The sequence below is a fragment of the Myotis brandtii genome, unplaced genomic scaffold (assembly GCF_000412655.1).
Source record: "Myotis brandtii unplaced genomic scaffold, ASM41265v1 scaffold1012, whole genome shotgun sequence".
In the NCBI taxonomy this organism is placed as follows: domain Eukaryota; kingdom Metazoa; phylum Chordata; class Mammalia; order Chiroptera; family Vespertilionidae; genus Myotis; species Myotis brandtii.
In genome coordinates this window covers 727198-749425 of record NW_005353371.1, presented here as the reverse complement: position 1 = coordinate 749425, position 22228 = coordinate 727198, and the positions used below count along the sequence as shown (strand labels likewise).

The 22228-nt window shown below is 42.4% G+C and overlaps 2 protein-coding genes across 2 annotated transcripts in view; both read left to right on the top strand.

The window, feature by feature from the left end:
- LOC102257843 (zinc finger protein 709-like) overlaps positions 1-19353 on the top strand; it is a 24384-nt gene extending 5031 nt beyond the window's left edge. Inside the window, 4 exon segments of the mRNA XM_014535193.1 lie at positions 15930-16056; positions 16479-16551; positions 17253-18839; positions 18841-19353. Coding sequence (XP_014390679.1) covers positions 15930-16056; positions 16479-16551; positions 17253-18839; positions 18841-19312 — 2259 coding nt within the window. The 3' untranslated portion in view covers positions 19313-19353.
- The window catches only part of LOC106723627 (zinc finger protein 14-like), a 41901-nt gene continuing 36151 nt past the window's right edge, over positions 16479-22228 (top strand). Inside the window, exon 1 of the mRNA XM_014535210.1 lies at positions 16479-16551. The gene's annotated coding sequence lies outside the window, so the exon portion shown is untranslated. The remainder of the gene's footprint in view (positions 16552-22228) is intronic.

Sequence of the window (22228 nt, the reverse complement as noted above, 5' to 3'; positions counted from 1 at the left end):
TTGCCTAAGACCATCGGAAAACACATATATAATTACATATTGTTTTTGTGATTAATCACTATGCTTTAATTATGTTCAATTTGTAACAATGAAAATACATCTTGCATATCAGATATTTACATGACGATTCATAACAGTAGCAACATTACAGTTATGAAGCAGCAACAAAAATAATTTTATGGTTGGGGGTCACCACAACATGAGGAACTGTATTAAAGGGTCACGGCATTAGGAAGGTTGAGAACCACTGCTCTAGTGTTTAGGAGATCCGTCTGCCACTGAAACTATGATTCCCAGCATTCCTGGTGCTCCCCGCGCTCTTGGTTTTCCCTTCCTGCTCTGTCTCCATCCCACCGCCTCCCACTTTTCCAAGTCCTCCAAGCCGCCAGCTCTCCCTCTCTGCTGTCCGTCTGCCTGCTGGGGGAGCCAAGTTCCCCAAGCCGCTCCACTCTTTGCGAGCTCTCCCACTCTGCTCTCTGCCCGGCGGCTTGGGGGAGTGGCCGAGGGAGCCACATTCCCCCAAGCTGCTGGCTCTCCTGCTCTGCTCTCCACCCGGCACCTGTGTATGCAACTTAACCTGCCATCTTTGTTGGGTTAATTTGCATACCCACTCCTGATTCGCTGGTGAGCGCAGTGGAGGGACAGTCAATTTACATGTTTCTCCCTTATTATATAGGCTTTTTTGTTACTTAGATTCCATGTATGAGAGAGATCATGTGATACTTGTCTTTTTCTGACTGATATATATTTCACTTATCATAATATTCTCCAGGTCCCTTCATGTTGTCTCAAAACTTAAGAGATTGTTCTTTTTTACTGCTGCATAGTATCCCATGGTATAAATGTACCATAGCTTTCTTATCCACTTATCTACTGATGGGCACTTGGGCTGTTTTTTGCAGATCTTAGCTATTATAAATTGTGCTGCTGTGAAGATAGGGGTGCATACATTGTTTCTAATTGGTGTTTCGGATGATTAGTGACTTTGAGCATTTTTTATATGTCTCTTGGCCATCTTTTTATATTGGATTGTTTGTCTTCCTTTTGTTAAGTTGTATGAGTTCCTTATATATTTTGGATATTAACCCTTTATTAGATGTATTATTGCTAAATATGTTCTCCCAGATAATGGGCTCCCTTTTTGTTTTATTGATGGTTTCTTTGGCTGTGCAGAAGATTTATATTTTGATGTAGTCCCATTTGTTAATTTTTTCCTTTGCTTAGGAGATGTGTCTATAAACATATTGCTAGGAAAGACTTCTCAGATTTTGCTGCTTGTGGTTTCTTCTAGGATTTTTATGGTTTCACGACTTATATTTAAGTCTTTTATCCATTTTGAGTTTATTCTTGTGTATGGTGTAAGTTGGTGGTCTAGTTTCATTTCTTTTACATGTATCTGTCCAATTTTTAAAACAAATTTTTGCCATGGGAACAAGAATAAAATAGCATCCTTTTTTAAAATGCAATAATAGATACTTGTGGATTTTCTAATTGAGCTAGGAAAGTGCCTTAACCATTTAAATCCCTTCTTTACATATGAACTTTGGGTTTAAACAAGTTTGCTGAGTGTTCCAACACTAGCTTTGTGTCACTTGAAACATCAGTGGTGGCCCAGAGCAACGTCAGGTGGGAGCAGAGGTCTGAGGCGGGCAGGGAATCCCCGCTCAGGTACCAGGGATGCGTTAGGGTGTTATCCTTCCAGAACTACTGCCAGAATCCCAAAAAGATCATTGAAACCAGAAAAAAGCCATCATTTCCAGCGCAAACAAAATGACTGGTCCTTCCTTCCTTCCGCCCGCACGTGGTGCTTTAAGCTAAGGAAGGCGCCCATGCCCTTGAGCCTGCCAAGGGAAGTACTTGAAGGCCCACTGATCTTCCTGGGGAGCCTCCCCCTGCAGGTGTCCTACCTGCTCACACCCACCATGGAAGGGGCCTGTACAGCGAGAGAAGCTACAGCCCTGGGAAGCTGGGGAAGCAAGTGCACCTGCGGGAGGGGGTGATGCCCCTCTGAGGTTTTTAGTTGTGATCCCCCTGGGCCTGTTTCTAGGCATCGGTTGAAGTTTTGTATCCAGGGTGTGGGTGCAGATTGAGAAAATCTGGGAAAGTCAGGAGTGTGTGTCCTGGGTTAGGGACTGTGACACTGGGAGTGCATTTGGGTCAGAACCTTACACTGAATCCAGCTGAGCATCCCCTCAGTGTGAGCTGAAGCCTGAGAGAGGGAGCATGTCTGTTGGCGGAGGCATGGTGGGAGCAGCACCTCGTGTTAGACCCGTGGGATTGGACTGGATCTGGGTTCAGCAACATAGGTGCTTGAATTCTGGCTGGGAATGAATTCGGAGCCAAGACTCACACTATAAGAGAACATTTATTTGTGATATAACAGAGATAGAAGAAGAAATTCTTAAAGGAATGGAAATTCATAGAAGGAACAAGTTACAGAAGTAATGGAAGGGCCCTTGGCTCTTAGAAGTGAGAAAGGTAGCTGTTACATGCCTGCGGGAATGGGTGGGTGAGGAGAGGTTGGGACATGCTTCCAGGTAGGAGAGCGAGCTGGGTTCTCTGTCCTAAGGTTTTAAGGGTGGAGATTTTAAGGGAGGGCCCGGGGAAAATCTCAGTAGAATATTCAGCAGCTTTCCAGATGTGTCCCTTCACGTCTGGGTCTCCACTGATTGATTGGTTGTGGCCAGAGCACAGGTCCTCAGGTCAGCCCTGGCATCGCTTTTCTGGTTTTGCTGCTTTTCTGGGCCTGCAGCTAAAATAGAAGTGTGGCCTAGGGGTTATCTTAAGGGGGAAAAGGTCCGGGGTCTAAACTGCATGGCCAGCAATATGCTACGGGATGAAAGGTCTCCTGGGGATGAGGTCCCAGCCTACAGTTGTCTGTTGCTGGGCATGACCTTCTGCCCCTGGCCCATTCTCCTTGCTCTGCTCATGTCTGTCTAACTGCCCACTACATTTCCATTATTCCCCAGGGAGAGGAGGTATTGGAGCTCCCAGACTTCATTCCTGGGGTGGCTGCTCAGGTGTCCTCCTCTGCTACCCCAGGGACTGTAACACTCCAGGGTTCTGTCTCAACCGGGAGAGTGAAGAATGTGGAACCTTCTGAAAATGGCTTTCCTCTGTCCTGTGGGAAGCAGGCTGCTCATCTGAGCTGAATCCAATGTATGTTTTTCTTTCCTTCAGAGCCTTTATGCATCACCTAGGGAAGCCTTTTCAAATGTCCATTGATTGAATGTACCAGGTAGAAAAAAAGAGAGAAATATTGATACTGCCCGGCAGAGTTGTTCAGTGGGTGAGTGTCAACCTACGAAGCAGGAGGTCACTGTTCCATTCAGGTCAGGGCACATGCCAGAGTTGCAGGCTTGATCCCCAGTAGGAGGCATGCAGGAGGCAGCCGATCAATGATTCTCTCATCACGGATATTTCTCTCTATCTCCCTCTTCTTTCCTCTCTCAAGTATATTTAAAAGACATGTATAGAGAGAGAGAGAGAGAGAGAGAGAGAGCCCTGGCTAGTTTACCTGAGTGGATAGAGCGTCAACCTGTGAATCAACGTGTCCCAGGTTTGTTTCTGAACAAGGGCACATACTTGGTTGCAGATTCCTCCCTGGCCCAGGCCCTGGTCTTGCCATGTGCAGGAGGCAGCCAATCGATGTGTTTGTTCTACATAGATATTTATTTCTGTGTTTCTTTCTCTCTTCCACTCTCTCTAAAAATAAGTGGAAAAATATGGATGAGTATTAAAGAGAGAGTGAGAGAAGATGAAAAAAGTAAGGAAATTTGTGAAAGCAAACAGATTTTTTCTTTTCCCTTTTATGCAAGAGAAACTCCAAATGTGAAATTAATGTATTTAAGTTTTCAGGCACATTTTAATTTTTTAAAATATATTTTTATTGCTTTCAGAGAGGAAAGAGGGGGAGAGACAGAAACATCAATGGTGAGAGAGAATCATTGATTGGCTTCCTCCTGCATGCCCCCTACTGGAAATCAAACCTACCCACAAATCAGGCTTGTCAGTGAGTGGGAATCTAACCATGATCTCCTGGTTCATGGGTCAACACTCCACCACTGAGGCACACCTACAGGGCATATATTTTTTATTTTTAGATCACGGTTGCATGGCATGTTTCTTGAGCAAGCACCTCAAACTCGAGGCCCCCGGGCCACATACAGCCCATAATGAATATTTTTGCGGCCTAGCCAAAATAATAATATGTAAGAACCGTTCTAATAAAAATTTCATAACTTAATTTTTACAATATCCTGTTTTGTATAATTATTAATAACGAACTGCAACGTTTGCAAATGACTGATTAGTATAATGTTGCATTCATTCCGTTACACACCTTACATGCAGGTGCACCATTTCTCTCCACTAATACTAGCAGGGAATATTTTAGCAGCCGATTGCCACGTCATTAGTCTCGGACTGACTTATTTGGTGTGGACAACAGGAAGTATTTCACATTCGGAGAACAAGAAAAATAGGTTTATTTGAGATAGGCTTATTAATTTGTGCAGTTATTCAGTGCCTGGTAAGTTAATGTTCAAGAAAAAATATTTTATTAAAATATTCTTTTATTTTATGTTAACAATTACTCATTTATTTCAGCCCTATGTATTTAGCATTTCTCTATAAAAATAAACGTACATTTCTATGAAAATTAAAGCTTTTTTTTTTTTTTGTGGCCCACATAAACTTAAACCTTGTTTATTTGCCTGTGTTAGCCTTTGAGTTTGACATGCTTGTTCTAGACTAGAGCATAGGTCGCCAACCTTTCAAACCTAATGGTCCGCGGACCACCCGTTGCTAACTGCTGTTCTAGAGAACCTTAAAAATGATTACATCATTGAATTTTTATTGTAGTTGATCTGACAACAATGAGAACAGTATGTAAATTTCTTAAAATTCAATACATTTAGGAGTTAAATTGTTATTATTTAAGAAATTAAATTCTAGAATGGTTAAAAATAGAGTATGTAAATTTTTGCATTTATTTGCAGTGCACCTGTAAAATAGAAAAATGCAACTTAAGACTCACTGCCACCCTAACTAGTTTGGCTCAGTGGATAGAATGTCGGCCTGTGAACTGAAGGGTCCCAGGTTTGATTTCGGTCAAGGGCATGTACCTTGGCAGCTGATCGATGTTTCTCTCTCATGGATGTTTCTAACTCTCTATCCCTCTCCCTTCCTCTCTGTAAAAAATCAATAAAATATATTTTTTTAAAAAAGACTCACTGCCCACATATGCTGGTCCCTCCAGCACTTGTTACTCCAATCCCCCCCAAATACAGTTTTGATCATTACTTAGCAAATGTACCAATGTATACCAAGTGGTGGGGCAGGGCCTCAGGAAGTCCTCAGGATGAGGTCAGCAGAGTTTATCAGATGCAAACAGAAGGGAGGACTCTGTACAGGTGGTGCCTGGGAAGGAAAAATGGCCCCAGAACTAGAGCCGCACAACTCAGTCTGTGCCAGATCCTCCAGGAACCTCATCTCTGCAGGGCAGGCCCACTAAGTGTGAGGCAGGTGGGGCTCAGGGTCTCCCTGGAGGGGGAGGTGCCCATCAGGCTTGGGGGAAGGTGGGTGGAGTGGCACTCAGCCTTGAGCACCCAACTCAGGCTGTCCTGGATTCTGCCCACCCCTCAGCATGGTGGAGCCACCAGGAGGGGCGTGCTGCTGGGAGTCCAGAGGTGGGACTAGGGCATCTCTCTTGAGGGGGAGGCACCAGTCAGGTTCACAGGAAACATTGGGGAAATGACCCTTGTCCCAGAGGCACACAAGTGAGTCACTGACACCTTAGAGTCTGCCCACACTCAGGCCCAGGCAGCTGACTCCTCAGCAGAGCACAATATCCGAGGATTTTTCTTACCTTGTAATTAGCACTTGTACTATTCACTTTAAAATATATATCTTTATTGATTTCAGAGAGGGAGGGAGAGAGAGAGAAAGAAATATCTGTGATGAAAGAGAATAATCCATAGACTGCATCCTGCCGTCCCACTCCCCTCTGGGGATCGTACCTGCGACTGGACACCTGTCCTGAACAGGCCTCTGACCTCCTGGTTCATAAGTGGATGCTCAAGCACTGAGTCATGTAGTTTGGGCCGACTGCATTTTTTGGTGGTTGCCTGCTGACAGCTTGAGTCTCAGTCTGCTCTTGTCTCTATTGCCTCCCACTTGAACAAGCTGATAAGAAAGCCTGGGTGGTGTCTCCTATAGAGCAGGCAGGTGATTCTTGCCCAGGACCCATCTTCGAGGCCCACATGACCACACCAGGCTCCATTTCTGGATCTGAAGCCAGGTCTCAGCTGCTTAAGAGGCCAGCCCGGCCCTCCTTTGAGATCTGTATGTGAGTCCTAAGGCTTTTCCTGCTCTCCTGGTGTGGGTGTGAGGGGTGTGGCACACCAGCATCACTCTCATCCACACCTCTGCAGGTGAACATGACACTTGAAGTCATGAACAGCATATCCCTACTTACCAGCCGTGTGGGTCTGTCTTCTGTTTCTCAGACTTGCTGACCTGTGGCTGCTGGGTGCCAGGCGGATGGTGCTGGGAGCTGTGCTGCCCCATGTGGCATGGCTGAGCCTGTTGCACCTCACTTCTATGTACCAGAGCGGGAGCTTTCATGCATTTCTAGGCAATTGGCAGGCAGAGTATGGTATTGGGCACACTTGAAAGTGGTTCTGGAATCATTTGCTCTGGCTCTGCCAGTTAAATAAATGTGTGACCAAATAGAGCAGGCTAATTTGTAAGTTGATGATATTGTATGGCCCATGATGATGTTATTACTATCCAAATGGCCCTTGGCAGAAAAAAGGTTCCCAACCCCTGCTCTGTAGAAAAAGCAATTAGGGTTCAACCGGGAGCTTATCTTACTCCTTCCCCTCCCTGGACCTAACACAAGAGAGGTTTTCCTATTTTGTCATTGCTCTACTGAATAGATCATTGGTTTTTCTGGCGTCAGAAGTGGTGAGTGGGAACCTTTTCTCTGTTCCCTGCACATAGACATCAGTGGGTATGATGTCTCTCTGGGAGCAGCATTAAGGGAATTATGCTGTTGGGCAGGTCCTATGCCTGGGATAGACTATCCTGCTGCTGGAACTCACAGGAGAGCTCAGAAATGAGACCAGTTGGGAGAGGAGCCTTTAGAGTAACATCAAGTTTTTGGAGAAAATCACTTTTGTAAGTTTTATGTCTTCAAATTGAAGAATTTTTTTAAAAACGATTGGGATGACATTGGCTAATAAAATTATGTGTTTTAAGTGTACAATTCCATAACATCATGTGTACATTGTGTTGTGTGTTCCCCACCCAAAGTCTCCTTCCATCACCATGTAATCCTCCCCTTTACCCTCTTCTAGCTCCTCACACTCCCCTTTCCCTCGGGTACCCCATGCTGTTGTCTGGCCTAAGAGTTTGTTTGTGTTGCTTAATCCCTCCCCCTGTTTTCATTCCCTCCCATTTGACAGCTGTTAGTCTGTTCGCTGTATCCATGAGTCTCTGTATACTTTAGTTTCTCTTCTTTACATTCCAAATGTAAATGAATACATGTGGTATTTGTGTTTTTTTGTTTGTTTTTTACTGGTTTTCTTCACTTACCATAATGCACTCCAGGTCCATTCATGCTGTCACAAAGGGTAAAATTTCCTTCATTTTTACTGCTGAGTAATATTCAATTGAATTCTTCACGGCTTTTTATCCACTCACCTCCTGATGGGCACTTGTGCTTCTTTCAAATCTGGGTTTTTGTAAATAATGCTTCAATGAACACAGGGGTGCATATTTTCTTTTGCATTAGTGTTTTGAGTTTTTTTGGATATATTCCCAGAAGTGAAATGGCTGGGTCATTTGACCTGCAGACCCTTAGCTATGGATGAATGGATTACTCTGACACAAAGTTTGCTGTGAAAGACAGGCCTAAGGGACTGCCCGGCTAAAGGAACCCAGGGAGCCTCAATTGCCTGCCTCATTAGGCTTTTATTGTAACAGCAGTTTAAGATAAAGTTTATCTTTCAGGTACATTCAGTAAGAGAAGTAATTTTGGGAGGACACTTGTGTTTGTAATATCCTTTAAGCAAGGACCCCCAAAGATTAAGTATAAGGATTCAGTAAACACCTGGTGTCTGCACGGGCACAGAATTGTTTGGAAAGGTCAAGGAATAATTAGGGGCACCGCATTTGGCATACCCCTAGGTTGGAATTTCGACAAACAGGGCAGGCAGCCATCCGCACACTTCCCTTTTTTCTGAATGTCCTCTTTACAAACTTTCCAACCAAGTCTCGGGTGCTCCCCAACATCTTCCCCTTTTTGTTTTGCTGAATGTAATGGTAGAAGACAGAGAGATGCGACGAACTTTCTGCTTTGGAATATCGGAGTCTGTGAAATGCATTTACTGTTTCAGTTCTGATTTTACAGGCTATGAGAAAAACAAAAATAGGAATGGTTAGTTATCTGGAATGTGTAGAGTGTGAGTACACTCCAATAATTGCTCATCGTTGGCCGTCAGCTTCATCATCATTCCCCAGGATATTTGGGGGCCATCTGGGTCTGGGGAAGGCACATCATTTGGGGCTATGGAGTTCCCAGGCCCAAATTCTTCATTTTGGGAAGAGGATTGGTCCTGTGCCATACTATGGCAGGGTTTAATCTGGTGAGCTGGAATCCACAGTGGCCCCGTGGAGCTAGAAACACACACATATCCTCTCCCCCATGTTAATAATTCATTGGGTCCCATCTAGTTATTAGTGTCCTATCTCGCCACAAGACTTGTCGTTTCTGAGATGGGGTTGAGGTCAAGTACCGTTCTACAGAGGATTGAAAATGATCATTCATATTCAAAAAATTAAGGATAAAGAATGCTTTAGATAGTAGTGTAGCAGGGTCCTTCAGTCCAGTATCCCCCTTTTTTTACTAGCATACCCTTCAGGGTACCATGGGCACATTCAATGGTGGCCTGCCCTTGTGGATTGTAAAGTATTCCCGTGGAATGCTGGATGGACAAAAGTCTGCAAAAGGGATTGAAGCCAAGGCTGCTATAAGCAGGCCCAGTATCAGTTTTTCTTGGTTAATATAGCTAAAATTGGAAACAAGTCTTACTGAATTCATGCAAAGAACTTTATTGCTACTTACTAAAAATTGCCAATTACTGCAGGGACACATAGGGAGAGAAATATATAATTTACCAAATTGCTTTAAAAATGCTTTTCTATATCTAAACAACAAAAAGTTTAAGAATCAGCAATACTTGCAAAAGACATGGAATATTGTCCTTTCTGCAAAATACAATATTCCTGAATAACAGAGCTATAGATGAAAGCATAATATAGTTATTATTTGACAAAGTTTCCCATGTGCTTAAGCAGCAAATTTTCCGTCATGAGAGAGGAATCAAATACTTGATGCATTCCAGAGACTATTGGAGCGATCTAAAGCCAATTCTACGTCAAAAAAATGTTTCATAAACTTCAAACCCTGGAAGGATTGTCAAATTTATTTTACCAAAAGTTCATATATCAAAGTGTATTAAGCACAAAGATAGGCTGGCAAACTTCAGTACCCATGATGAAAAGATGGCTTTTTAAAAAATTCATGAGTAATATAACTATTTTAATAATTTATAGAATGTTTGCTTCCTGGGTAGAAAACCAGGAAAGATCTTTTCCCTTTTAACAGACTAGAAAACGACTATCCAAAATAAGGTTTGTTCTCTAACTTCATTTGTCCTTGGGTGTGGCCAGCAAATGACACTAATTGGATTTCTGCTGTCTGTCTCCCTGAGTCCATTGATAGAAGGTATTTACCATCTGGTCATTCTGGTCATACCCTCTGGTTAGGGAGGCAAACTGCAAATCATTTACTCTTAAGTGTCCTTGGTTTAGGGACGATGGCTCCAAATTGCTGTTTAACCATCTCAGTTTCCCTGTTCCCCTTGTCCTGGCTTATTGGCCTGTATCATTTATTCAGTTTTCCTTTCAACATTTCTCATCACAATATCCAACAACTTCTACAAACTCTACCACTTTCACGAATCTTTCTTAGACACCTTATAACACAGAAGTGACCAGCTTTAGATTACACTTTCTTTTTCCTTCAAACTGCATCTTCATGCCTCATGCCTTCCATTACACCAATGCCATATTTCTTTCCAATTAGTTAGAATTCTTAACCCGTCAAATCTTAATATTTAGGTAGCATGTAAGTAATTAACATTCCTCAGATGAGCAATACATTCACATTTTAAGAGGTGCTTCAAATAAAATACAAGACTTATTCATTAACAGATTCAAATCTATCCTCTAGATCAGTGATGGCGAACCTATGACACGCGTGTCAGAGGTGACACGCGAACTCATTTTTTTTTGGTTGATTTTTCTTTGTTAAATGGCATTTAAATATATAAAATAAATATCAAAAATATAAGTCTTTGTTTTACTATGGTTGCAAATATAAAAAAATTTCTATATGTGACATGGCACCAGAGTTAAGTTAGGGTTTTCCAAAATGCTGACATGCCGAGCTCAAAAGGTTCGCCATCACTGCTCTTGATTCTCCATATGAGGAAAATTCAAATTAATATTTCAGTATCCTATTATTTCAAAATACCTAGATATTTAATAATTTTTACTATTTAATCCAGCAAACTCCAAAGTTTTAAGTTACCAAAGTTTTTAGAGAACTGTTTAGGCATATATAATTACCCTGATAATGCTTTATCATATACCCTTCATTTTAGATATATTTATTTTGCCTTTACTACTTTTGAGGTTTTAAAGCCAATTATTATTACCCAAGGCATTTTCTTGGCAAATTTTGTAACAGGGATAACTCACTGGCCTTTAATGTTTTTTGTTTTTTAATTTTTGCAAAAATGGGAGTGGCCCCCCACTGCTATTTCTGCAGCCTGCTGGAAGGCACTTCTACAGGTCTGATCCTCCGAGGAAAAAGACTTGTGGGGTTTAAATAATTATTTCCCATATATTTTTCTTTTTGAGTAGTCTAACAACATGAAATCTTACCTATAAAAAGAGATATTGTCCCAGCCAGTTTGGCTCAGTGGATAGAGCGTCAGCCTGTGGACCAATGAGTCCCAGGTTCAATTCCGGTCAAGGGCACATGCTTGGGTTGCAAGCTCGGTCCAACGTGCAGGGGGCAGCCAATCAGTGATTCCCTCTTGTCATTGATGCTTCTCTCTCTCTCTTCCTCTCCTTTCCTCTCTGATATAAATAAAAAGCTATTAAAAAAAAAAAGAAGACATGTTAAAAACAGAAAAATTTCTACAGTATATAAATTGGTACTCAGAAAAATGTGGACTGAGACATTATCTTTAGAATCTTATCTCACACTGACCCATCACAGCAAATGGGTTCTGAGTGGCACAAACCCAAACAGTAGAGACAGAGGATTCCTGGTGTTCATAAAACAGCAAAGTAAAGTCCCCCAAAGATAAGAAAGCAAGCAAAGAACATCAGTAACCAAGTTACATTAGAGACAGACAAGAACTTTCACTAGATAATGACTTTCACTAGATAATGACTTTCACTAGATAATGGCTGATGACTTGAGAGGGAGAGCAGGAAGTGTCCCCAAGATAAGAATTCTTGGCAGCTGCTGGGAAGTTCCTACAATCGCTGCCACATGTTCAGCCTACCACAGGTAGCTGGGGCCTCTAGCAAAGTAAAATATGCCCTATCCTTAAACAAATCAAACCAAACAACAAAGACAAGAAACAATGATCAACAGAGACACTCTATGGACAATTTTTACAGGTGTGCATAACCCACATCTAAGACTTAATGAATCAGAGTCCTTTTCTTAGATCTTTCTGATGTGTTACAGTGCCCAGGGCTTACAGCCAGAATGTGGTCCAGAGGACTCCCAGGTGGGGTCACGTGTAAACACCCACAAACAGCCTGTTGTTCACAGATCTCATCATATTCTGCTCTCAAAATTAAATATTGACTGTATTCTAGAGTTCTTTTGGCCAAAATCTGCCAGTCCCAAGACATCTTTTTTTTTTTTTTTTAATATATTTTATTGATTTTTTTACAGAGAGGAAGAGAGAGTTAGAAACATCGATCAGCTGCCTCCTGCACGCCCCCCACTGGGGATGTGCCCGCAACCAAGGTACATGCCCTTGACCGGAATCGAACCTGGGACCTTTCAGTCCACAGGCTGACGCTCTATCCACTGAGCTAAACTGGTTAGGGCCCAAGACATCTTATGGTAATTTTCAGACAAGGCATGAAGGAGTCCTTTTGTAAATGGACTGTTAGCCCCGCTTTCTCTCATACTTTTCCTTTATCTTTAAAGGTATTAACGGAGAGGGGTTCATGTATCCAATTACCTTGCATCCTGCATAAATGGGCAAGTCAAAAGCTCTCCTTTTAACATAGCTTGCCTGACACATGATCCCATAACAGGATTTAGTTGATGAGCCTTCCCACACTGGAAGCGGAGGATCGGGGCCTTCAATATTATCGGCTTTACAGGCTCTACTTCAGGAGCAGGGGCTAGTGATAAATCCTCCTGGTGTTCTGTAGGCTTTTGATCCTCAATATGAAGTGGGCATAGTGCAGTTTAAACAAGAGCCCACATAATTAAAGATGACAAAGGCACTTGTTTTCCCTGGGCCTGATTTCTCTTTCAATTCCTACCTTCTTGTTCCTAGAAATCAAGGTCTAATGTTCTAGCATCAGGGAAGCAAGGGTTATAAGTTATAACTAGTGGCCTGGTGCACGGAATTCTGGTGAGGGCGGCCTGCACCTTCTCCAATCTGGGACTCCTTGCGGGATGTCCGACTGCCGGTTTAGTCCCAGTGAGATCGGGCCTAAACCGCAGTCAGATATCCTTTCTCAATCAGGGACCACTGGCTCCTAACCGCTCACCTGCCTGCCTGATCACCCTTAACCATATTTTTGAAGTGGTTGTTCGAGGCAGCAAACTCCGGCGTTAACCTATGCCGCCATCTTGGTTTTTCTTTTTTTTTAATATATTTTATTGATTTTTTTACAGAGAGGAAGAGAGAGTTAGAAACATCGATCAGCTGCCTCCTGCACGCCCCCCACTGGGGATGTGCCCGCAACCAAGGTACATGCCCTTGACCGGAATCGAACCTGGGACCTTTCAGTCCACAGGCTGACGCTCTATCCACTGAGCCAAACTGGTTAGGGCCCAAGACATCTTATGGTAATTTTCAGACAAGGCATGAAGGAGTCCTTTTGTAAATGGACTGTTAGCCCCACTTTCTCTCATACTTTTCCTTTATCTTTAAAGGTATTAACGGAGAGGGGTTCATGTATCCAATTACCTTGCATCCTGCATAAATGGGCAAGTCAAAAGCTCTCCTTTTAACATAGCTTGGCTGACACATGATCCCATAACAGGATTTAGTTGATGAGCCTTCCCACACTGGAAGCGGAGGATCGGGGCCTTCAATATTATCGGCTTTACAGGCTCTACTTCAGGAGCAGGGGCTAGTGATAAATCCTCCTGGTGTTCTGTAGGCTTTTGATCCTCAATATGAAGTGGGCATAGTGCAGTTTAAACAAGAGCCCACATAATTAAAGATGACAAAGGCACTTGTTTTCCCTGGGCCTGATTTCTCTTTCAATTCCTACCTTCTTGTTCCTAGAAATCAAGGTCTAATGTTCTAGCATCAGGGAAGCAAGGGTTATAAGTTATAACTAGTGGCCTGGTGCACGGAATTCTGGTGAGGGCGGCCTGCACCTTCTCCAATCTGGGACTCCTTGCGGGATGTCCGACTGCCGGTTTAGTCCCAGTGAGATCGGGCCTAAACCGCAGTCAGATATCCTTTCTCAATCAGGGACCACTGGCTCCTAACCGCTCACCTGCCTGCCTGATCACCCTTAACCCCTCTGCCTGCCAACGTGCTCACCCCCAACTGCCCCCCCCTTACCAGCCTTGTCGCCCCCAACTGCCCCCCTCCTGCTGGCCTGCTTTCCCCCAACTTCCCCACCACTGGCCTGATCGCTCCCAACTCCCCTCCCTTCCTGGTCTGATCACCCCTAGCCCCATTCCTTGGTCACTAGGGCAACCCAGGAAGCCAAGCCTTCCTGCCTGCTCTCCCACTGTCTTGGCTTAGCTTCCCGCCCGCTGTCCCGCAGGCTGCTTGGCTCTGGCTGGCACCGCCATCTTTGTCGCATCAATTTGCACATTCCCTCCTTATTGGCTGTGGGTGCCGCCATCTTTATCGTGAAGTGATGGTTAATTTGCATATTACTATCTTATTAGATAGGATCGTCTGTGAAAGGCCCTTTAATTGTTTCTTTGTAACAATTAAACAGTTCCCTTTTCACAACTGTTTGAGCACTGTTATATATTGTTGCCATCTGTGGTGCAACCAGTAGGGCCATCTGGGGCCCTACTCCCAGCTGCATTGTCCTGGTGCCGCCCACTCACCAGCACCTCCCCCCACCATAATCGCCTGTCCCCATCTGTTGGGCGACCTGTGGGGTTTTTGGGGCACCCACTCACATCCGCCTTGACCTGGCGCCGCCCGCTCACCTACTGCACCATCCTCTAGCAGTCCCGCTCTCATCAGGGCCCATCAGGGCCGGCACTGCCTCCACTGCCGCCTGCTACTAGCACCGCATCACTGACACCTGCCATGTTTCATGCCACCACCTGGTGGTCAGTGCACATCATAGCAAGCAGTGGAACTCCCAGTTGGTCAAACTCCTGGGGACAATTTCCATTTTAGCCTTTTATTATACGGGATACTATCTTTAACGTGTGTTCTTGCCTCCTTTGTCAAATATTCCACGACCATAAAGGCATGGGTTTATATCTAAGCTCTCTGTTCTGTTCCACTGATTTATATTCTGTTTTAAGGCAAGGACCATACTGGGTTTGTTTGTTTTTTAAGTATATTTCACTGATTCTCCACAGAGAGGAAGGGAGAGGGACAGAGAGCTAGAAACATCGATCAGCTGCCTCCTGCACACCCCACACCAGGCACGTGCCCGAAACCAAGGCACACGGCCCTGAAACCCGGGACCCCCGAGTCCGCAGGCCGATGCTCCATCCACCGAGCCAAACCGGCCAAGTCCAAGTCTTAAATTGTTCCTCAAGGTCCAGGCCCTTGTTAGAGTGTCACATCTCTCCTGGAAAGACTTCTTTTGCATGTGATCTTATGATTTCAATATACATGTCTATGTGTCCTAAAAATCAGTATGAAGTGACTGTCAGCCTCATGAGTAGAGGACTTTTGTAGAAGGCTAAGTTGTCCTGGCTTGCTCATGCCTGAGCTCTAACATCCTATTTCCATGAAATGAGAGAGGCAAAAGAAGGTCAAACTGAGTTACTAACAAATACGAAAACAAATAACAAATGATCATTCATACTCCTCCACAAGAATATTTTCATTCATTTAGGTGTATCTGAGTACTTCTAATATTCTGGAGTACTTCAGGACAATATGGCCAAGTACATTTTGTTCTCATTCGAATTTCCCCACCCCGCCTGGCCTCTCCTGTTTGGTGATGAGAATAGAAGAGAAAGCTACTAGGCCTTTATTGTATTCACAGTCACTAAAACTTTATGCACACATGATAGTATGTTTCATGCACGGCTGCATAAAATGGTGGTTATAATGGAGATGAGTTTTCTCACAAGGAATTGATGGCCTTAAAATAGAAGTATTTTCATGTATTAATATAGAAGTTGTTCAAGGTGCTCTGTACCCTGACATTAGAGAGAGCAATGAAGACTTGAAGTGATCACAGTAAAATCATATCAGTAAGTTCCATGTGTTCTTGAGGGAGTGAGTTTGGCAAATTAATAATAGTCTTACTACAATCAAGTCATAGACTGAATGTTAGGGACCACGAGTCCTATGTGAACTTCTTATGAATTATGTATATCTCTTTATCTCACTCATTCTCCTATATGTATATGTGGGATGTTTTAGGACTCAGTGGCCTTTGAGGATGTTAATGTGGAGTTTACCATGGAGGAGTGGGCTTTCCTGGATCCCACCCAGAAGAAACTCTACACAGATGTGATGCTGGAAACCTTCTGGAACCTGACATCAGTAGGTAGGTATCACAAATTCTTTTTTTTTTTTAAACATATTTTTATTGATTTCAAAGAGGAAGGAGAGGGAAAGAATGAGAGCAAAATCAATGATGAGACAGAGTCACTGATTGGGTACCTCCTCACACCTCACACTGGGGATCTAGCCTGCAAATCAGTCTTACTGGAAATTCACCTGTGACCTCCCAGTTCATACCGGTTCATAGGTTGACAGTCAACCACAGAGCAACTCTGGCCTGCAACCACTTGTGAGTTATTTAGACAATTAGAAAACTACTATTGCTTGCTCATTAATGATGTTTCAAGAACCGAAATATGGAAAGGGAGTACATTGGTAATTAAACCAGGAATGATCACATCTGATTGTGTACTTAAAATCTAACCATTTTTTATATTCTTTAATAGTTTATAATGCTTTTTCTAGCATGTATTTTAGAAGAACAATGTGAGGACCATGACAATGAAGATCAGTATGAAAATCATGGGATGAATCTTAGGTGAGTTGCATTGACATGATAAAGCATTAAGAGCATCTTTGTGTTTTTTACCCCACATTTGGAATCATGTCCAGAACCTGGGAATATGCCCAGAAATTGAAGATGACCACCTGGTTCAGAGGTCCGTGCTCAAGCACTGAGCCTCGCTGGTGGTACAAAAATATGTTTTTATTGATTTTAGTATGTGGAGGTGAGAGGGAGAGATAGAAAAATCAATAGACTGCTTCCTGCATGCCCTGTACTGGGTTTAATAAATCTGCAGTCTGGCCATTTTCCCTTTCAGAGAATTGAACCAGTAGGCCCCTGGTGCGTGGGTCCTTCCTGAACCACAGAGCCATATAGGCCCGGTCCACAAAAGAATCTTAAAAACAGATAATCCAATTGTATCAGCCCAGTTTTAAATGTATTGATTTTTAGAATAATCTCATCAAAATGTTTTTTCTGAAATATGACCTATATGTTTAGTGTACAAAAAATAATTATACTTGGAAATAATATACAGAAGTACCATTAATGAATATCAGTGTTTTCATAATATCTATGATCCTGCCTATATCAGAAGTTTTAGGATATCCACTTTAAAAAATGGAATGTTCAAAAGCCCCACCCTTTCTTTGAAAATGATAAAAATGTCATTTCATGCTATTAATAAATACTAAATTGTTAACAGAGTATTAATAATATGCCTCTGATTTTTACAGCAGTCATATGGTAGAGAGACTCTGTATAAGGAAAGATGGCTGTCAATGCAGAGAAAACTTCAGCCAGATTCCAAATCATAATGAGAAGAAGGAAACTCCTACTGAAATAAAACAACCTAAATCCAGGTTGTGTAGGCAAATCTTCATGCGTTATTTGTCCTTGAATAACCACCTGAGCTCTCACATTGGACCCAAACTATACCTGTGTCAGGAATATGAAGAAAACCCTTATAAATATAAGGAACCTGAGAAAGATTTCAAGCCTCACCAACAAATTCAAAGACATGAAGGCAGTCCCAGTGGGAAAGCTTTCCACTATTTAGCTTCCCTTAGAAATCATGAAAGAATGCATATCGCTGAGAAACTGTATGAGTGTAAGCAATGTGAGAAAGTCTTTAGTCGTCTCAGTTACTTTAAACTTCACAAAAACACTCATAGTGGTGAGAAACCATATCAGAGTAAGCAATTTGGCAAAGCTTTCAGTTCTTCCAAGTACTCTGGAGAAAATGAAAGAGCACACACTGCAGAAAAGCCCTATCAATGTAAGAAATCTGGTAAAGCTTCCAGTTCCACTTGTCTAAGAAATCCTGAAAGAACACATCCTAGTGAGAAACCTGATGAATATAAGGAATGTGGGAAAGTCTTCAGTTGGCTCAGCTCTCTTGAAACACATAAAAGAAGTCATGACAGAAAGAAGCCTCATGAATGTAAGGAATGTGGTGAAATATTCTGTCATCACTATTCCCTTATAATTCATCAAAGAATGCATACAGGGGGAAAACCGTATGAATGTAAGCTTTGTGGTAAAGTTTTCTCTTATTCAACTTCCCTCCAAAATCATAAAAGAACACATAACAGGGAAGCACCCTATGGATGTAAGCAATGTGGGAAAACCTTCAGTTGTCCAAAGTCTTATCAAGACCATCAACAGACACAATGTGGAGAAAAGCCCTATGAATGTAAGCAACGTGGGAAAGCTTTTATATTTTCTACTTCTCTTCAAAATCATGAAAAAATGCATACTGGGGAGAAACCCTATAAATGTAAGCAATGTGGGAAAGCCTTCTCTTGTAGCAGGTCTTTTGGAAAACATAAAAGAAATCATGACGAAAACAAGCCTCATGAATGTAAGGAATGTGGTAAAACATTCCTTTATCCCTCTTTCCTTAGAATTCATGAAAGAATGCATACTGGGGAAAAACCATATGAATGTAAGCAATGTGGGAAAGCTTTCACACATAACAATAATCTTAAAAATCATGAAAGAATGCATACTGGTGAGAAACCCTTTGAATGTAAACAATGTGGGAAAGCTTTCATACGTTCCATTTCTCTTAGAAATCATGAAAGGATGCATACTGGGGAGAAACCCTATGAATGTAAACAATGTGGGAAAACCTTCCATTCTAGCGGCTCTCTTAAAAAACATAAAGGAAATCATGATGGAAAAAAGCCTCATGAATGTAAAGAATGTGGTAAAAGTTTCCTTTATCCCTCTTTCCTTAGAACTCATGAAAGACTGCATACTGGGCAAAAACCCTATGAATGTAAGTAATGTGGGAAAGCTTTCCATTATAGCAATTCTCTTTGAAAACAAAAGAAATCATGACAGAAAAAAGCCTTATGAATGTAAGGAATGTGGTAAAACATTCCATCATCCCTACTCCTTTAGAGATCATGAAAGAACTCATACCCGGGTAAAACGCTATGAATGTAAGCATTGTGGTAAAGGTTTCTATTATCAATCTTCTCTCCAATATCATGAAAGAACCCATACTGGGGGAAAACCCTACAAATGTATGGTTTATGGTAAAGTTTTCTCTTCTTCAACTTCCATTCAATATCACAAAAAGATGCATACGAGGGAAAAACTGTATCAATGTAAGGAATGTGGTGGGAAAACCTTCCATTCTAGCGGCTCTCTTAAAAAACATAAAGGAAATCATGATGGAAAAAAGCCTCATGAATGTAAAGAATGTGGTAAAAGTTTCCTTTATCCCTCTTTCCTTAGAACTCATGAAAGACTGCATACTGGGCAAAAACCCTATGAATGTAAGTAATGTGGGAAAGCTTTCCATTATAGCAATTCTCTTTGAAAACAAAAGAAATCATGACAGAAAAAAGCCTTATGAATGTAAGGAATGTGGTAAAACATTCCATCATCCCTACTCCTTTAGAGATCATGAAAGAACTCATACCCGGGTAAAACGCTATGAATGTAAGCATTGTGGTAAAGGTTTCTATTATCAATCTTCTCTCCAATATCATGAAAGAACCCATACTGGGGGAAAACCCTACAAATGTAAGGTTTATGGTAAAGTTTTCTCCTCTTCAACTTCCATTCAATATCACAAAAATATGCATACGAGGGAAAAACTCTATCAATGTAAGGAATGTGGGAAAGCCTTCATTTTCCCCAGCTCTCTTGGAAATCATAAAAAAAGTCATGCTGGAAAGAAGCCTCATGAATGTACACAAGGTGGTAAAATGTTTTATGATCAATATTACCTCCGACTTTATGAAAGTACTCACACTGGGGCAAAATGTTATGAATATAATTATTGTGATAAAGCTTTCTCTTATCCATCTTCCCTCCAAAGTCATGAAAGGACTCATCATAAGGAAAAACCGTGTAAATGTGAGCAATGTGGGAAAATATTCAGTTTGCGCAGCTCTCTTGGAAATCATAAAAGAAGACATGGCCCTAGCTGGTTTGGCTCGATGGATAGAGCGTCGGCCTGCGGACTGAGGGGTCCCAGGTTCAATTCCAGCCAAGGGCACATGCCTGAGTTGTGGGCTCGATACCCACTGGGGGCCTGTAGGAAGGAGCCAATTAATGATTCTGTCTCATCATTGATGTTTCTCTCTCCCCTGCTTCTTCCCTCTCTAAAGTCAATAAAATTTATATTAAAAAAAAGACATGACACAAAGAAGTCTCATGAATGTAAGGAATGTAGTAAAATCTTTCCTTATCCCTCTGTACTTAGAAGACATGAAAAAACTCATACTGGATCAAAACCCTAAGAATGTAAGAAGTATGGTAAAGGTGTATCTTCTCCAGCTTCTCTCTGATAGGAAAGAACACACACTGGAAAAAAGCCCCATGTATGTCAGTAATGTAAGGCTTGTAGTCTTTCTGCATCTCTTAGGAATCATGAAAAAATGCATACTGGGGAGAAACTGTATGAATGTAAGCAATGTAGGAAAACTTTCATATATTTCGCTTCTCTTCGAAATCATGAAAGAATGCATACTGGGGAGAAACTATGACTAAGGAATGTGAGAAAGCCTTCTTTTCTACCAAATGTCTTAGAGAACATACAATAACTCATCATGGAAAGATGCCTCATGAATGTAAGGAATGTGGTAAAACTTTCTTTCATCCCTCTTTGCTTAGAAATCATAAAAAAATTCATAATTGGGAAAAACCCTATGAATGTAACCATTGGGGTAAAACTTTCTCTTGCCCTAATTGTTTGGCTCAGTGGATAGAGCTTCGGCCTGTGGACTGAAAGTTCCCAGGTTCGATTCCGGTCAAGGGCATGCACCTTGGTTGCGGGCCCATCCCCAGTAGGGGGTGTGCAGGAGGCAGCTGATCGATGTTTGTTTCTCGTTGATGTTTCTAACTCTCTATCCCTCTCTCTTCCTCTCTGTAAAAAAATCAATAAAATATATATTTTAAAAAAACAAAAAACTTTCTCTTGTCCAAGTTCCTTCTGACATCATGAAGGAACTCATAGTGAGGGAATACCCTATGAATGTAAGCAATGTGGCAAAACTTTCTCTTATCCAAGTTCCCTCCAATATCATGAAAGAACTTATAATGAAGAAAAACCATATGAATGTAAGCCATGGGGGAAACCCTTTATTCATCCCAGTTCCCTTCAAAATCACAAAAACACTAATAGTGAAGAGAAATTGTAATGAATGAAAACAAACTCACACTGAAAATAAGCCCTGTCGTATAAAGATTATAGAAAAGCTTTTGACCATCCTAGTTCTTTTTTTTTTTTTTTATCCTCACGTGAGGATATTTTTCCATTGAGATAGTGGAAGTCAGAGGGAGACAGAGAGCAATATTTCTTTTTAATTAAATCTTTATTGTTTAGATTATTACAGTTGTTCCTCTTTTTTAACCCCAAAGCTCCCCTCCACCCGGCTCCCACCCCCCACCCTCTGCCCTCACCTCCCCTCCCCCACTGTCCTCATTTTGCTTTCCTCCATTTCTGTCATTTGTGACCTGTTTCTTTGTCTCTGCATTTTGGCTGCTTCCCTGTGTTGATAGAGTGGCTTTGTGTGCTAGGTATCTTATAGGGCCCAGTGGCTCAGCCTCCCCAATTACCTGAGGTGGACACTCTTGGTGCACCCCTTTGTGGGCTTTGTGCACAGTCTTGTTGTAGTTAAGCCTTGATTGTTGTAGGTATCACTGGGAGGAATTGACCTCCAGGCCAATTGGCTGTGAGAATCAGCTGTTTCTGCAGTGGGAGAACTTCTGTGCTGGAGATACCTTTCTGGGGCAAGACTTGCTTCAGTGGGGCTTTGGTGCTCACTGAGTCTGCCCCCTGAGTGTGTCCTTTATGGATCCGAGGAGCTGCAATCTGGATGGCCCCACTCTGACCACCGGGCACACTGGTTCCTGGATCTCTAAGGAGGTGCTAATCTATCCTTTGCCTGAGGCTACCCAGGAGAAGCCAGCTGTGAAGCAATGCAAGTTGCCATGGGGCCTTGTGCCAGCTGCAGTTTGTTAAGTAATTTTCAGATTGCAAAGGGCCGGGCCTTTCGTATGCAAAAGCCTCTGTGCATGGCTTGGGCGGGGCAAGGTCCCAGGGGATCAACAGGGCGGAGCAAGCAGTTATGGCTGCTCTCAGTCCAGCCCTCAGAGGCCCTGCTTTTCAGTGTCCTGGCAATCGCTGCGAGCACCTTCGAGAGAAAGCTGCCCTCGAGTTCCGACCGATGCCAGACAGTCCAGTTTCTCC